The sequence below is a fragment of the Podarcis vaucheri genome, assembly GCF_965113315.1.
Source record: "Podarcis vaucheri genome assembly, chromosome: 11".
NCBI classification, from domain to species: Eukaryota; Metazoa; Chordata; class Lepidosauria; order Squamata; family Lacertidae; genus Podarcis; species Podarcis vaucheri.
In genome coordinates, this window is record NC_138749.1 from 28,719,542 (window position 1) to 28,737,414 (window position 17,873).

The 17,873-nt window shown below is 40.2% G+C and overlaps 1 protein-coding gene and 1 long non-coding RNA gene across 5 annotated transcripts in view; one reads left to right on the forward strand and one right to left on the reverse strand.

Annotated features, from left to right (window-relative positions):
- The window catches only part of JMY (junction mediating and regulatory protein, p53 cofactor), a 46,921-nt gene that overhangs the window by 7,289 nt on the left and 21,759 nt on the right, over nt 1-17,873 (reverse strand). For 3 of the 4 annotated variants that reach the window (XR_014212104.1, XM_082191888.1, XM_082191887.1), the window contains exons 5-10: nt 10,906-11,071; nt 10,018-10,205; nt 7,045-7,125; nt 4,748-4,843; nt 3,640-4,171; nt 2,147-2,457 (exon numbers count right to left, since the gene is read on the reverse strand). Coding sequence is in view for 3 of the 4 variants with exons in the window: in XM_082191888.1 (XP_082048014.1) it covers nt 2,150-2,457; nt 3,640-4,171; nt 4,748-4,843; nt 7,045-7,125; nt 10,018-10,205; nt 10,906-11,071 (1,371 nt within the window). In the remaining variant the exon portion in view is untranslated. Of the gene's footprint in view, nt 1-2,128; nt 2,458-3,639; nt 4,172-4,747; nt 4,844-7,044; nt 7,126-10,017; nt 10,206-10,905; nt 11,072-17,873 lie in introns of all 4 variants that reach the window. The other variant, XM_082191886.1, reaches the window with a different exon arrangement.
- Nucleotides 11,553-15,920, forward strand: LOC309514747. The gene is made up of 3 exons (XR_014212165.1): nt 11,553-12,330; nt 12,465-12,578; nt 14,503-15,920. It is a non-coding gene; the product is annotated as an uncharacterized lncRNA (long non-coding RNA).

The window sequence follows — 17,873 nt, forward strand, 5'->3', positions numbered from 1 at the left end:
AAAGGAGAGGCTTAACTCTCCCAACAGCTCATTAATATGATTAGTCTTTCCCTCCCCACATCACCTGCTTGGAATACTGAATCAAGAGGACCCTTTCCGCCTCTGCCCACAGCAAGAGTGCTAGTGTAAGAACTCAATGTCAATACTGTTTTGCAGGTGTGCATATGAAAACACAGATACCACAGCAGTACCTGCTTTGCTTATCAACAGTTCCATTTTCAATCCCCCAGTACCTCCAGTTAATGTAATCTCCAGTTATATACCAGGGCTGGCAGAGAATCTCCTTTCTGAGAACCTGAGAAGAGTTGCGGCCAGTCTAAGTCACCTATACTGGGCTAAAGGGACTCATGAGCCGACTCACTGTAAGGCAGCATCGTTTAACTCAGGAATAGGCAAACTCGGCCCTCCAGATGTTTTGGAACGACAACTCCCATCATCCCTAGCTAACAGGACCAGTGCTCAGGGATAATGGGAGTGGTAGTCCCAAAACATCTGGAAGGCTGAGTTTGCCTATGCCTGGTCTAACTACTGTACGTGAAGATCTGTGGATGAGTGGAACATTTGTAGCTTTAATTTATGTATGCTTTACTTTTTATAGAGATTTTTCCACTGCAGATTGATTTACAGAGTAAATTAGTAATTTCATCCTTTAAATCGATTCCCCCTTTACGGGAAAACTTGCCTTGCAGACTTTGGAAGTGACCTTAATTTTGATTAAATATATTGCAATTAGTTATTGGCATGCCAATTCACACATTAATCCAGTAGGGTCACCTCTGTCAAATTGATAACAACCGTGATGAGACAAATCTTACATTCCACTAATGCAACATATGTTTCCACCTGCAACCCAGAAATCAGATTAAGGTTTTCACACAATTTTTCACTAAGGCTTAACCCCCTCCATGATCACAATCTTTCCCACTTTGTTCATGCTGTTGATTCAAACAGTCAAGGTTTGCTTGCAAATACTGCCTTTCCATGTTTCCAGCATCCTGAAAACGTATCACCATTTAAGAAAGATGCTATAAATGGGGAAAGTTCTTGCTCTTCTTAAAAAAAAAAACATGTCTAGAGCTTTTGTTCAAATAAGCACAAGCATCAATATACCCCAAAATTCCATATCATCAAACTGTAATTTAGATGTTTTAGATGAGTTAGGGAGGAATATAGTGTGCATTTCTCTTCTCCGATTAGAACAGTGGAATATAACACCCCTAGCCAGCCAGCTCAACAACCCAGAAAAAATGGGCAACAGATCTCTGAATTAGGAAAACTCCTCCCAAATCAATGACTAGAAAGGAGGCCACGTCATATAACTCTAGGAGTACTAGCTAAGACACACTTTGGTAAAAATGGAAGCAGCAGAGGCATCTGTCAGTCAGAAGTAAGGAAACTATATCCATTCTGACAAAGCAAGTTTCCTTCAGATAAGTATCTTATGAGAAGTTCCAACTTTCTTTTCCCATACACTCCCCCCCCCCCGCCCCTGCCTCAATCCTCAATCCTACTCAATTAATGAATATAGCTCTGGGATTTCCTAAATGTACTAACATCCTCGTCTCCTCTGTGAAAGTTCAGGAGGATGGCAACATGAGAGCAGACCTTTTCTACTATGCCTCCTTGCTTGTGGAAAGCTCATCTTGAGGTGTCAGGCTAAAACATTCCTCTTTTCCCAGGCCTTTGGCTACTTAAACAATATTTGGCCTTTTAAAGTGTGGGGCATATTGTTTTTTCTTGTTACTATGGTATATGTATTTTTGTGTTTTTATATTGTAAACCGCCTTGTGATGCTTAGATGAAGGGTGGTACAGAAATTTAATAAATAAAAATAAAACTAATCTATTTATGCACAGCAGTGCTCTGCACTGAAATATTAATATACAAAAATTTGCCTGAAATGATTTATTGCTAATAAATATTTTGGATAAAGCCATTTTGTGTTTTAGTCTAAAAGCAGAAATAAACCCAGATACATTAATCTGCCTATTTTGAGCTTATACAGTGGCTGCGGATCTTAAGCCACACATGCACTTCTCTTGTGTAAACGTAGGAGAACTTAGGCACATTCCTAACAAGGATCTACTATTATAGGTGCTACTACTATTTGAGGAAACCAGATATATACCAAAAGAAGAAACTTTACTCCTTAATTTTCCCAGTCTGTGCAAGGCAGGTTGTCCTCTTCATCTTCAGACTCTGGTGATGCTTCCTTAATTCGCCGTAGTGCTTCATGGATGCTGCGTGTCAAAGGGTCATCATCAGGTAGAATTGTGAATGATTCTCTCATAAGGTCCTTTTGCACTTTCTTCAGTTTCACACCTTTTCTTATCTGTGCCAAGATGTTATTGCTGTCGTCTTCATCAGGGAAAGGCGGGAGATTTCTCTGCTCAACTTTCCTCAGGTGGAAGCTACCACGTTTCAAGGAAGCCAACACCTCATCCATTGGGGAACTCACTGCAGAAAAGCAAGAGTTCAGTAAGCATTGCAACTTTTCATATTTTATGCTATGAAATTTCAACAAGACAGTCACAAAAGCCAACGATGTCTGAAATCTCCTTTTCCTCTCCTCCTCCTTGCGGCTCCACCTCCTCTCCATTGGGTTCCCCAACCCACAAAGCACATTTCCTACATGGAAGGTAAAAAAAAACCTGCTATATATTTCTAATGCACTGTTTCTACAATTCTGAAAAAAATTTACATTATTTTCAGATCACAATAATCAAGCCCATAAGAAAGGAGATCAAAACAATTGGAGGATCATGTAGTTCAAAAGGTGAAATGAAGCTCCTGCATCAAGAGATGAGCCCCCACTGTTGTCTTTGGTTCTCACAAAATGTCCGGGAAGTATCTGGCTCAACTTTCTATGTTAGGATAATGCAGCTGGTATTGAGGGAGGCTGCTATTCCTTAGAGAGCCAACCCAATCCCTCTACATACCCAACTGCCCTTGTGTACAGGGGCAACAACCAAACCTGGACACCTCCTGTTCTACCTGCCCACAAATGCATGTCCGCTTAGGGATCGGGTTGGACTATGCCTTTAATTTTTAAGATCCACTGTATCATGTTTATTCTTTTCATTTAAAAACCACAGATCTGCTAAGATACACCACTTCCTACCGGCAGAGGTGTGGAACCTTGTTCTTAAAAGTTCTGTTTAAAAAAAAACCAAAAAAACTTTTGGTACTAGTACAAAATAAGTACTTTGAGCTGCAGACTAACACCCTGCACTCAAGACATTGAAAATGTCACCATTTATTAATTAATATATACCAACGCCACCTCCCCCATTGTTCAATGTTGTCAAAACAGAAATAAAAATTTGGATAAAAACATCAACAGAGTTATCAAGAGTTTTCATTAATTCCACCAGCTGGAATCCAGAGATCTACTTCAGGTGTAAAAACTTTTTATTTTATTTTTTGCTCAAAGCCACCAACACCCCTCCCCTGGGAAACATCACAAAATGCTATTAAAAGACCCCACCCCCCAGTTTAAAACATGATTTGGGGATATCATGTTCAAAAATCACAAAGCCATGCTCTCTTGGGGGTAGGGACCCTTTAATTTTATTACTCAAGGTAAGAAGAACTGCTTTTTTCTTTTCCCCGAATCACATTCAAGAGAAATGAAGTTACCTCTTCTCCTCTGCAAGCCTTCCATATCGCCCATTTTCTTTAGTTTCTTCTTGGCACTGACCAACTGGCTGCTATCAAAGAAATGAGCTGATGGTGCTATGGTGGTCAGCAGTGCTGGCTTCTCAATGCTGGGTTGTTTCACAGGGCTACTGCTCTTCTCAGAGCACTGAGTAGACTCTTCCTTGGTGGGCAGAGGTGGTGGCGGCGGCGGTGGAAGAGGAGGCGGCATTGGGGCCTCATTAACTATATTGGGCTGGAGTTCATTACTAAGAAGAGCAGGAGGAGAAGGAATTTGAGAAAATTCAGAGATAACGCCACAAGGAGGTGAAGTATCTCCAAGAGGTCCTAAATTCCTAGATTCCTGGATTTGTAAAGGTTGTATTCTTTTTTCTTGCCCCACCACATCAGTCTGTGTAGTTACAGGTAGCGACAGACGATGATCAGCACATGAAGTTGAACTGGCCGTACTTTTTCTTCTTGCATGGGCCAGTCGAAGTCTGGTTGATTTGAGTATTACCTGTCCAGGATAGCGCTTAGGAGGGGGGAAATGAGTTAAAAATTAGGCAAGCATCAAAAGCATGGTGACTAACAGCACAATTTTAACCCTGTAAACTCAGAAGGAAGTCCTACTGAATTCAATGGAGCTTACTCCCACGTAAGTAGGGTTAGGATTGCAGGCCAAGAGACTTATTACTGCTAACCTCAACTGTTCACATATAATTATGATTCAACCCTTTCAAAATTGTCAGGTTAACTTGTAAATTGAGAAACATAAACATGGGAATTAATTAATATGAAGAGAAGTATAGCACAATTTTTTCCTAAGAATAATTCCAATGTTCTTTTCTATTTTCTTGTGAATATGAATACATAGTTTAATAATTAAGAAGGTTTGTTTCACACATTATATGGCAATGATATATGGTTGCCATCACATATGCAAACAACACGAAGCCATAGCGAATGCATGCTCTCTGGAACAAGTACTTGTGTCAAAGGCGCTATTATTGGTGGGCAATCATTGTATATGTATATGTATATGTATACGTATATGTATGTGTGTGTAATTTACGAAGCATCAGTAGAATGTCTACCTTCTTCCATTTACCTGTTTAAATGTTCGAAGTCTGTCCAGTGTTATCTGTCGTTCCTGAGTAACCCATGAGCTTTTTCTTTCTTCTTCAGCTTGCAACTGTTCCCTCTTCTAAGAATGAAAACAAAAAGATGAAAGCTGTGGGTTAGAAACACCAGGCTGGGAGGGACGAATTTGGATGGAGTAACTTTCACCCACTACTGCTTAGTCCCAGTTAAAGTTAACTTTTTTCTTCCTTTCGTTAGAGGTTTTAAACCAAAACTTCTTAATCCAGGCATCATACACAGCCTGTCTTTGATGAGACAGGAAAATGGGATTGTTAATCTTTGTTTTCATTTTAATCACCAGGAGCTCAATGTTAAGTGTAAAAAGAGTTGCTTTTTGCCTTAGGAACCATAAATCTTTGGAAACTCCTGAAGAAACTTCACTACTTCCACACAACACCACAGCTTTCTTTTCTTTCTTTTCTCTTCTCTTCTGCCCTCTGCCTCTTCTCATTCCAGTGCAGAAGAGATCTCCACACCAACCACCCATCAAAGTCCAGCTTTGCAAATTAAGGACAGGTACTAAATCTCTCCCCCCTCTCCTGGCAAGTACCTCAGCTGACCATGTTCTTCTCCTCCCCCTCCATCCTTCTGTCTCTCCCCTCCCCTTTTTCATGTCCCCAGACATCCTACTGCTTTGTCTCTCTGTCTGTCTGTCTTTCTTTCTTTCTCCTTCTCCCCACCCGCATTTCTGCTGTCCTGAGGTGATCTGCTCTTTGCCAAGCCCTTTTATTCTTCCTTAGTACAGTGGTGCCTCGCAAGACGAAATTAATTCGTTCCGCGAGTTTTTTCGTCTAGCGAATTTTTCGTCTTGCAAAGCACAGTGTCGGAAAAGTTTTGGAAAAGCTTCAAAAATCACCAAAGTCTTCTAAAACCTCAAAAAAGGCTACTATGTACACTGCGTTCTATGAGTTGCTCCTCGAAGTCAAGTCGCAACTGTATTAACGGTGTTAAGAAAAAGGAAACAAACTTGCAAGACGTTTTCCTCTTGCGAAGCAAGCCCATAGGGAAATTCGTCTTGCGAAGCAGCTCAAAAACCGCAAAACCCTTTCATCTAGCAAGTTTTTCATCTTGCGAGGCATTCGTCTTGTGGGGCACCACTGTAGTTCTGTTCCTTTACAAAAATGGAACTTATTTCAAACCATGTCCCAAAGTCATCCAATTGCTTTCTTCCAATTCTTGCCCTAACCCCTTCCCAAAGCCTTCCAAAAACAATATACCAGCCTCCTTCTTCTTGACAATTTCCCCATCTCTTCTAAAGCAACTGGCCCTAGGCCCCAGTCTGTATTAATTGACTCCAATCAACCCCTTTTTAATGAACATGCTTATTTCCTTTTATTGTAATAAATTGTTTGAATGATACCCTGTGGTATTCTTTGACTCCATAAACTGCCAGGTATGGGACATGTTCCGGTCTCAATGTCAAAAGATCATAAATGGCTTGTCAAGGTTGCATGTGAGAACTACAAGTTTACAGGCAAACTGTATACTTCATAACATCTGTCAGTTAACTTCTAGCTAGCTGTAGGGTTGCAGCCATTTTTATTTTAAAAATGGCAGTAATTATCAAATACAGCATTCATTGCTTTGTAACAAGAGCAGGACCAGACCAGTCATAAATGCAAACTAGGACACCACCAGATACCAAAATTATAGGTGAACGTCCCTCAGCTGCATCATGACTTAGAAAGAGGCATAACCTGCATATTTAGACTCCTTCATGCTTTTAGAAGAAATTGGGATTCAGTCTATGTTAGTGATGCTGCCTAGGAATCTGTAGATAGTAGTTAGTGCAGATAAACTAATGTAGAGCATAAGATGACAATGATGATAAATTATGCTACAAACTGTTATTTTTCTGATGCTGTATTTTAATTGTATCTTATTATAATGATTTTATACGTGAGCTTCCACAGTACAATGTTATTGCGCAGCTTTATAAAAAATACAGCTATTTTAAAAAAACCGAATTGTGGTTAGTAACATGAAAAATGAAATCAATAAAATAATATTCTTGTCAGCTCTTGGTCATTTAAGATACAGTTCTTTACCCACTGACCTTGGACGAAGCGTCACTGAATTCAAAGTGACCTACTTCTGAGGAGATGTGCATAGGATTGTAGTGATAATGTCCTATTACTGTCCTATTGTGTATTGCTCAGTATACAGTAACATTCAAAAGCAAGGCGGGGGGATTTAAATTTGCTTAAGTTGGGGGGAAACCTTGAGCTGGAGGCTTATTTTAATATTAACCAAGATGAAACTCACAAACTGTGCAGTATGCTGTGACTCTTCTTCACTCTGAAAGTGCTGCAAGAATTTTTCATGATGTTTTGCAATGCAGATCTCCTGTCAATACACAATATACTATATAAGATATAATTAACAAATAATAATAAAATAATAATAATAATTATTTATTTATACCCCACCCATCTGGCTGAGCAGCTTCCAATCGAGTGTTAAAAACAATACAGTATTAAATATTAAAAACTTCTCTAAACAGGGCTGCCTTCAGATGTCTTTTAAAGATAAGATAGCTACTTATTTCCTTCACATCTGAAGGGAGGGCATTCCACAGGGCAGGCGCCACTACCGAGAAGGCCCTCTGTCTGGTTCAATTGAAATGATCAACAGTAATCAAGCTAAGAAAGTATAAAATGAGTAGCACAAAATAATTTCAGTCTAAACACAGCAACAAATGTGAGGTTTGTTTTAAAAAATACGCTTTTAAGTATTTTCTGTATGTTTGTTTTTTAAAAACCTGGAAAAGCAGTCACTGGTAAGGTGTAGATGGACACAAAAGTCAACATCTAGACTAAAAGAAAGCCACAGTCAGGATAGGAAAGGAACTAGATATGCTTCGTAAAGGATTTTGTAAAGGGAATACATAATAACAATTAATCATGCCCTGGAAAAGAGTGTGAAACCTTATCCATGTTTATGCATTTCAGTGAGTTTGTTGCAAAGGAGATTTCAACACAGCAAAGTCAGAACTAGGGGTAAATGGGCAATTGTGTGGCTTTGGAAACTTGTGCAGTTTTCTGTATCTTTTTGTAAAGTGGGTCTGTGTTTGTGGAATCTATAGCCTCAGCTTGACAGCCTTAAAGGTGTCAGTGAGTTTACAGAAACAATCCAGTGTGTGTGTATCTGCCTGTTTGCTTAATAGTTTAAGAAGTTTGCAACATCCATTATTGTGAATTCAAAGACAAATACAGCATTTATTTCAGAAGACATATATCCACTGGCTGCTGTGCTGATTTAGTTTACTACAGGAAAACCTCAATCAGTACTAAAATATTCTGCCAAACAGTGTGTACAATTTCAGCATTTATCTCCTATTACCAATTTATTTCAAAACTAGCTTTCCTAACACCAACAGTTGCTTGATACAATAAACCAAGACTATCAGTGCTTAGCCAGCAGGTGGTAGCACCCGGATAATAGGAAACTGTTTCCACAGTGATCCCATATCAACCTGCTATCAAGACATTATCAGGAAGGTAACATTACCTATAAGTAGCTGTTATAAAGGTACTTTGAAAAGAATTACATTAGCCAAATAAATACACAAATACACAAATACACACACACAAAATCTCTAACCATAGCAAAACAGACACCACCTATGAAGGAATTTCTAGCCTCCACACTATGAACATGAACCTGAGATCGCTGCATGCAGGAACAGGATACACGCCCACTGTGTATAGTAACACCAAATCACCACTTTGATGGTGCACCCCCTAAAAAAAAAGCTGAACAAAATATTCCTCCTCTCTCCACAGCACACAGCTTACAGAGGAAAGTGGGTGAAAAATTAAAAAGGCAATCCATGTGTGAAAATCTAAAATTTACTCCCTTAACTTAAAAATCTAATGATTAGTTTCTTTGGAAGAAAAGGCTGTTAAATTACGTCCATGATTTTGCTTACAGCTGATCAAAACAGCAATATATTAGCTAAACCTTATAGTCAATTCAGGGAACAATAATATCACTTTTATAATGCAGCTTACGGCATGAAAGCAAGTACTTACAACTAGCATTATTTTGTGTACAGCTCAACATATTTTAAAATAAAACATTTATTTTAAACTGCAGGCAATGGCCACCCTAGAGATGCTGCAGGAAATGGTTTTACCATGGTAAGGGCTTTCCCCACTCTCACCCACAGCCCCACAATTTCAGCCCTAACGTTTGAAAGTAGCATGTTGTGAATCAATATGCTTCCCAGTAAGACTATGTTTGGAAATACCATTTTTTACACCCACATCCTGCTGCTAGTGGTCTCCCTTCCCTTCTACTACTCCCAGGTATTTTCTTTCCCATCCTCCTCCTATTCTAAATCTCACGTTTTATCCATTTAACTTCTGCTGCCCCCAAATCTTTATTACCTTTTTTCCCTATGTGTTTAACACAACACTTTGCTGTATGTAAAAAGAAATAGGTTCCTCCACATTAGGGACAAGGAGTTTAGCCTAGTTTGTTCTTGATACTCTATGCTAACTTTATACATGCAACAAAGCAAAGGAAAACACCAAAATATGTAACACACACATCACCAGTAGGCTGAAGTGACAAGACTCTTCCCTTTGTGCAATGTACTTTTCATTATTACCAAAACAAAACAAAAATTACTGTCATTACAGTGCTGGGGTGAGCTAAAAGGTTTAAACGTCCCTGACAAGAATGCGGGGACACGGGTGGTGCTGTGGTCTAAACCACTGAGCCTCTTGGATTTGCTGATCCGAAGGTTGGCTGTTTGAATCCATTTGATGGTGGTGAGCTCCCATTGCCCTTTCTCCAAGCTTCTGCCAACCTAGCAGTTCGAAAGCACATAATTGAAAGCAGATAAATAGGTACAGCTGCAGTGGGAAGGCAAACAACGTTTCTGTGCACTCTGGCTTCCATCATAGTGTTCAGTTGCATCAGAAGCAGTTTAGTCATGGTGGCCAAATGACCCAGAAAGCTGTCTGTGAACAAAGGCCGGCTCCCTTGGCCTGAATTGAGATGAGCGCTGCACCCCATAGTTGGCTTTGACTGGACTTAACCATCCAGGGGTCCTTTACCTATTACCTTTTTACCTGCATTAACCCTCTAACCTCACCCCATATGAACTGATCAACTAAGAAGAAAGCGCACGCGGCCAATGGTCTGATCTGATATAAGGCAGCCTCCTATGTTCCTGTGCCAAATAGGCAAGGAACTCTTTGCTGAGTAGTGAATGAATGAGTGTTTTACCTTTTTATTTCTGAGGTAGGCTTTCTTGGCTGAAATGCGCCCACGCCTTGCTTCTAGCTGGCGGACTTTCTGTTGCAATTTCTGCAGCTCTTCTCTTTGCAAGTGTATAGATGCTGCCATATCTTCTTTTTCAAGCATGGCTTCCATACTTTCATAGGTATCATAATACACTACTTCATCTCTTTTCTCTGTTAGAAAATACTAACAATTTTAATAATTTTAAACATGCACACACACAAACTACACAATGCAATAAAATCTAGATCAACCTTCAGTTGTGATAAACAGAATTATGCAGAAATAAGTTGTTTAATGATATCGGAATGGGTCACAGAGCCAGAAGGGCTTGAGGGTTATAGTCACACACCAACACTGATCTAATACCACACAAAATCCCAACTATAGTGTGACCAGAGCAGGAAAGTAGAGCATCTAATGGAAATTACATTAGAAGTGACTAAGACCAAGGCTACAGAGGTATTTTCTCCCAAACAGATATAAGGATTGTGGGGCTCGAACCGACTCCAAGTGTGGCAAACTCCACTCAACATGGAAGTTACATCTCTCATCACCCTCAATAATAAATTCAATTTATCCAACATTTTGACTCTAGCTGGGACAATCTTTGATACCTCAGAAGGAGAAAGAAATCAAAAGCCAAACAGTTAAGGCCACAGTTCTGTGCACACATTTGAATTTGAATACCTGGAAGTGAATACCTGGAAGTGAGCCCTATTGAATACAGTTAGATTCACTTCTGAGTGAATATGCATAAGAACTGGAGTGGGAAATTTGCAGCCACAGGATAATCTCAATAACCAACTTGTACTACAGCTGCCTATGGTATATTGTTATAAATAATATACATGTAAAATGAATGTATGTCACCTGAAATAAGTCTTTTGATGCTTTCAAGTTGTGCTGTCAGCAGTAGTTCTTCACACTTCAAAATTTCAAACTGTACTTCATACAACTGAAGTTGCAGGTCATAATAATCAGATTCAAGTTGATCCAAATGGGCTATGGCTTCTGTGCCACCTTGTAAACTCTGCATCTGAACAGGAAATGTATAATAGTTACAACAAAATGACCTATTAAATCTTAACTCTGTCACAAAACGTTTACAAAGCTTCCTATCAAGAAGTATTGTGAAGTTATTGAGCTTTATGTGGGGGTGGGTGGGTTATTGGCTTGTTGTTTTTACAGTGGTACCTTGGGTTACATACGCTTCAGGTTACATACGCTTCAGGTTACACATGCTTCAGGTTACAAACTCTGCTAACCCAGAAATAGTGCTTCAGGTTAAGAACTTTGCTTCAGGATGAGAACAGAAATCGTGCTCTGGCGGCGCGGCAGCAGCAGGAGGCCCCATTAGCTAAAGTGGTGCTTCAGGTTAAGAACAGTTTCAGGTTAAGTACGGACCTCTGGAATAAATTAAGTACTTAACCCGAGGTACCACTGTATTTTAATTACGTCTTTGTGATTTTATAATTTGAATTTATTCTGTCTGAATTTTATAATTTGAATTTAACCGCCCTGAGACCTCTGGTTATAGGGCGGAATATAAATTCAAATCAATCCATCAATAAAATAAAACAAAACTATTTAAAGGTATTTTAAAAGAAAAAGTATACTAATACTACATAAACCTTAGCTTCATATGCATCATCTAACTCTCCCCACTTTATTCAAAGGGACATATCTCCAATATGAGGATAATAATATTGACCTATATATATTGCAAGCCTTTTGGAATGACCGAAATGTACATAAGCAAACTGAACCCTTGATGTGAGCTGTAAAAATGCTAAGTGTAACTATTGTTTTATAAAACTAAAGACAGCCACACAGAAATTAATTTTCACACTGAAAACCTTATTGGAATAAAACAAGGGCTGAAGAAAAACAGGACACTTTTTTTCTTCTGCTCCATGAAATACACCCTCACTTTTGGCAATTTTTCAGACTGCAGAAATGGGAACAACAGTATTTGTATAGAGGGAAGTCTCCCTGGCACACATTCAGGTGCCCCAATGCACATCATGTTCCCTTGGCACTTGAATTTCAGGCAGCAATGACATCACAGAACGGGCTCTTCACAGCCCCCAAAGGCCGCTGCTCTGGTACCAATTATGGCAAAAAGAAAATCTCCCCAGTAAAACAGTGACACTGCCACACAATTATTTTCATTTCCCCTTGCTAATATTGTCACACAACCAAACCTGACTAGCTACATGATAGCAAACAAGGCAGCAGCTGTGTTTATAAAGAAGAAGAGGAGGAGCCAAACCTGCTGTGAACCTCTCTGAAAAGGTAAGCTTTGGAGAAATCTATTGAAGAATTTTTTGGGTTACCAAAAAAAGCCCTATTTTTACAGTAAGTGGAAAATGTTTGCCTGTGAACATGCAGTTTAGCCCTTAATGCAATGTCCTAACATTCTATTCTAGGTACCTACGCTGTTTTACACATTTAGAGAACTACAAAGACTACTTGATGATTTGGTGTTTCTGGCTGTCATCACAAAGACAAGGCCTGGCAGCTGAACTGCAAAACAGGATCTGGTATGCCTCCAAGAAAACTCTTCACTGTTCCTTTCACGCTGTAACTACCCATATTCTATGTATTTATATACAAGTGCTTAAAGGAAGAAACTAACTGTGCTCATGGGTTTAAAAAAATAGTTTAAATGTATTTGGTATCAAGTAAAATAGAAACTCAGTCTTGTTTTCTTTCCTTGTATCAAAAGTCTTTATCCACATTGTCAAATTAGGACCCAAAATCCAGCAGGGACTGCTAAATGATGCAAGCAAGGGACAAAAAAATCCCTAATTATGTTATTAACAACTTTTATGAGTGATAGAACTACAACAACGGTCAACATTATTTCAGTATGCCATTTTCAAAGAAGGGACCCAAATTTTAAGCACAAATAGTTAAAGAAGAATTATCTAGCAAAAGAAAAGCACACTGGAAAACGTTAAAAAAAATGACAGCATATAGGACACTATGGCAAGATTGCAAAGTGTAACACAGAGAAGGAAGAGATATTAGAGAACCATCAGTTCCCTCTATACGGCATGACACAAACCAGAGGTCCAAGAACCAGAGAAAATATCCAGGACCAGATTTAAAAAGGCAAGTAAAGGCTGCCAACAGAGGCAGATCCAAGGTGGGCCTGGAGTCTTCCCAAAGGTATTTTAGAAGGAGCATTCATAGCAAATATCCAATGATCCATTCTCTGGATAATGTGTAGGAGTTCTCCAGTACCACCATGGGATGTGCCAAAGCTCAGCCCTTGAGGACGGGAAACACTCATCTACCCATGAAAACTAGGAAGCAGGAATAACCTTTTAAAGTACCTTTCCCCCAAACATTGCCTCAGCTAAAGCATTGTCCATTTTATGCTTGGTAAAAGTGGTTGGAGCAGCCCATATAGACCTTGCACACTTCCAATGAAGAGGCATTATTTGAACAGGCAGCAGAGGTAGTTGCAGCCCTAGTAAAAAGAGCAGTAACATTAAGGGGTGAAGGGAGATACTGAGCCTCATATGCTGTAGTGATTCAGGCACTGAACCATCTAGATTCTAGACCGTGTAGAGAAGGACATCTTTTTACCCAAAGTTATGGAATGAAAGATGAACAGAAAGTCAGATTTCTGAATTAGCCAAGTTATTTAGAGATATATTGTGAGAGCCCTTCAAACATCTGGTTAATGCCTTGGCCACTCTAAGGAGAGAGTTCAGGTAAAAGGAAGAGAGCAATTTTCCCTGCAAACAGTGAAATGAGGAGTTCACTTTAGGCAGGAAGGGAGGCTCAGTTGGCAAAAATACTGAATCCAAATGAAAAATGCAAAAACAAAACAAAACATCCTACCCACCCAAAACTATTGGGCAGGACCTCAAAAAATCCTCCTGTTTGTTCTGAGTTCCCAGAATGTACTCAGTCTTGTGGGACAGGAGACTGGACTCCCTGTGCATTGAATGAGGCTAGTTCATTCTCCCCTACACCTTCCTCAGTTGATCTGATGTATTGTTCATAGGCTATCATGGGTGAAGGCAAAAGAGGCTGCCAAATGAGGGCAAACTAGATGGTCTTTTCCAGAGCCCCTAGGGGCAATATTGAATCTAAAACAATTAGGGCAGCCAGTGGATGTGACCAGAGTGGAACTTGGCCCACGGTGAAACTTTGATGCTGGAAATCAGGAGACCAAGCACATTTTGTTGGCTAGATTGTCGCAATTAAAATGCATCTTGTATCTTTAAACATTGTATTAGTCAGTTGGCAACCCCAGTAAGCAGGAGCACTAGAGCCCAACTTGTGTATTTGATAACCCTGTAAGTACATGTTTGTTAAATAAATTTATGTTCAAGCATTACATATAATGCTTTTAAGAACATGCATCTTATCTCTGTATTCTATTATATCATTTTGAGAGTTAAAGTTGCATTTTCAGTTGGACTGAAAATTTGTTTGTGAACTTTGCAGAACATAATGTAATAACTTTGATAAGAAATAATACAAGGCTTAGTGACTTCATGGAAACCAGGAGTTACATATGTGTTTTTATGCGAATGATTTCCCTTAAAGAGGGTTAAGAAGCAAACAAACAGATGTAGCCTAGCAGATGAGCGAGCTGGCAATGTGGACTTTGCTATAAACAAATGGAAGATGTTCCTATGCAAGCGTAGAGAACAATATTGAAACAATTCAAACCTCGATCTTGGCAGAGATGAATGATGTTTTCACAAGCCAATTGAAATTATGGATTCTATGAGAAAGAACTTTTGTATGCCACAACACATGACTATAAAAACAGTTCTCTCTCAATATCAACTCAGAGGAAATATGGGGCAGAGACACCAATGGTGGAGAAGATCAAGTAGAACCGAGAAGGCCAACTGGAAGAAGCCAATTGGGAAATGGATTACAATTTGAAGAAAGGATTATAATTCAGAGAAGATTTAAAACTGCAGAAATCCAATGAGGCAGCAGGTATCCGCAGGCCTGATGTTTTTCCTATTTTTTTCTTACAGGATCTCTAGCTCAGGTCCTTGGGGTGTGTGAGTTTAGAGCTAGTGTGCTGGGTAGGGTAGTATCTTCACTCCAACTTCTATTTCCCTTTTCCTCCAGAGTCAATCTTCACAAGGGAAAGAACACCTCACTGGGTAAGTATTTTTAAATAATAAAGCTTTGGGCCTTCATTTTTGGTCTGTTTGTTTGTCCTTGTATTCCCTTGCAAAGGAATACCACAGGCTGCCAGCTTTGCATTCCCTGTGCAAAGAAATATCCTGAGCTATCTGTTTTTCAGGCCTGATCACTTTGACACACACACATAGCAATGCTGTTGTTCGAGGTTTACTATCCAATTCCATCCCCAAACTGTGTTGTAACAAGTTCCTCCCTCGCTTGAAGCAACAAAGGGGACCTGACCGGCAGGTTGTCTAGATAGGAATAAATGTGAATACCTTGCAGACTTGATGCAACACCTTTACCATCATTATCTTTGTTAAGGCTCTGGGCAGTGAAGCAACACTGAAGGGTTGGGCTTTGAATTGAAAGTCCCTAGAATTTATTTTCAGCAAATACTATTACACAATAAGGATGGGTGTATGTTTAAGAATCCCCCTCTCCCAGAAGGCAAATGTTAAAACTTTGCAAAGTAGCGTAAGCATGTCTCCTGCTATGTAAGAGCTAAAGACCAGGCACTCTTTAAGGATCCACAGTACAGTCTAATTAGATACAAGTCTCTTTGCAGTTAAGTGGGTACAGGATGGCAGCCTAGGCTTTGGTTTAGGTTTGGCACTGCGGGGCGGGAACAGGGTTCTTGTACCTTTGACAGCTGTATGGTGGGCATAAATTCAATAAGTTAAGCATTTTCTAGAATAGAAATACAATTAGGGGGAAAGCTTCACCATGACAGTACTCCTCCTTAATTTTCTATTACAGCCCTCCATGACAACCTGCAACAATGTTGTGACTGATGCCCCCAGCACTCTCTCAAAATTCAAAATGTACCACCGGTCCAAAAAAGAACTGGTGACAACCCCAATCAAAGTCCTTCCTGGACAGTAAGCCATAGCCGAGAGACATGGGAAAATGGAAACTGTTGACCTTTGGGCAAACACCTTTCTTTTACAATGTGTTTTAACTACTTGTTTAGACAGGTGGGAAAGACCATCCTTAATCTGCAGAAAAAGTGTGTGGTGCCCATGGTGGCTTAACAATCCAGCCTCCTGAGAGGGCGAAAATGAAAGGCAAATAAATCTGTCCTTCGCCTAGGAAGGAAGGAAGGAAGGACAGTCTAATGCAGAAGTGCTAACTAGGTGCTTGGGGCTATGGGTGCACCAAAATTTGTGGGTGCCTGGTCCCTTCATGGGGAATTTTGTGGGTGCCCGGGCACCCAGGGAGTTGGGACCCATGGTCTAATGAATCAGCCTTGATCCAGAAAGGGGTATGTGTGCAAATTCTATGGCAATAATCATGGACAGGAAGATTAGGTTTCTGCTACCTGAAGAGCGCTGCCTCTTTGGTAATTGACGGAGGGTACCACAATCAAATCCTGAAGCTAAGGTGGTGTTTGTTGACTTTGCTGATCAAACAGGACAGCAAGAAAATCTTCTCTTTTCCCCACCTACATTTGCTGCCTCATCAATCTCTCCTCAGTTAAAATCATTGGTGGAAAGGCAACAAGGATTGGAAAAGTAAGAAGGAAAGTAGACAGGGAAAAGAACTGGGGAGAGCTGAAACAGCAGTTTTTACATTTCTATCATCTGACCTGTCTATTAACAGCAGCCTTAATCCATGGTTATACTGAAGGCCTGTAGCTTGTCACCCAGAGAATCTATGTATATAATAGCATGCACATTTATTTAAAATAACTAATGCACTAATTCACAACAAGCACGTTGAAACAACTTGTGTGCTTCAAACTTCCAATGAATTACTGAAGTAGTATTTACTTGCGGGACGCGGGTGGCGCTGTGGGCTAAAGCCTCAACGCCTAGGGCTTGCCGATCGAAAGGTCGGCGGTTCGAATCCCCGCGGCGGGGTGCGCTCCCGCTGCTCGGTCCCAGCGCCTGCCCACCTAGCAGTTCGAAAGCACCCCCGGGGGCAAGTAGATAAATAGGTACCGCTTACCAGCGGGAAGGTAAACAGCGTTCCGTGTGCGGCTCTGGCTCGCCAGAGCAGCGTTGTCACGCTGGCCACGTGACCCGGAAGTGTCCCCGGACAGCGCTGGCCCCCGGCCAATAGATGTGAGATGGGCGCACAAACCCCAGAGTCTGTCAAGACTGGCCCGCTCGGGCAGGGGTACCTTTACCTTTACGTTTATTTACTTGCAGGGGTAGTTTCTGCAGTAATGCATGTCTGGTAATACATTTCAACATGAATAAGCACTTTCTTTGATAAATGTCCCTCAAAATGTTCAAGAGAATCAGAATCAATTAAGTGAGAGAGAGACATAAGTCAGATTTTGCAGTGAGTCAGTTGTACAAATCAGTTCATGTTATTCCTTTTAAAATGGAGCTCTGGGGAAAAACAGAAAATGCTCAATATTTTTCTATACTGGCTGCAAATGGAGACTACAGTTTTAAATGATGCCATCAATGTGTATGGCCACTTCACAGAGTTTTATAATCAAAGATTGCTCCTGACTCAAGAGCTTATAAGCTGCATTTTGACAACATGGAGACAGTGGGAAGAAAAGGAAGAAAGAAAATGTGGTGAGTGTCACAATAATCTAATCACAAATGGGGCACTCCATATTTTGAAGTGACTTTTTTCTATACAAGGATAACTTCCAAGTGGGGGGAAATATTCATACTATCTTGCCATTCAAATTTTCATAGAAAGTAAAT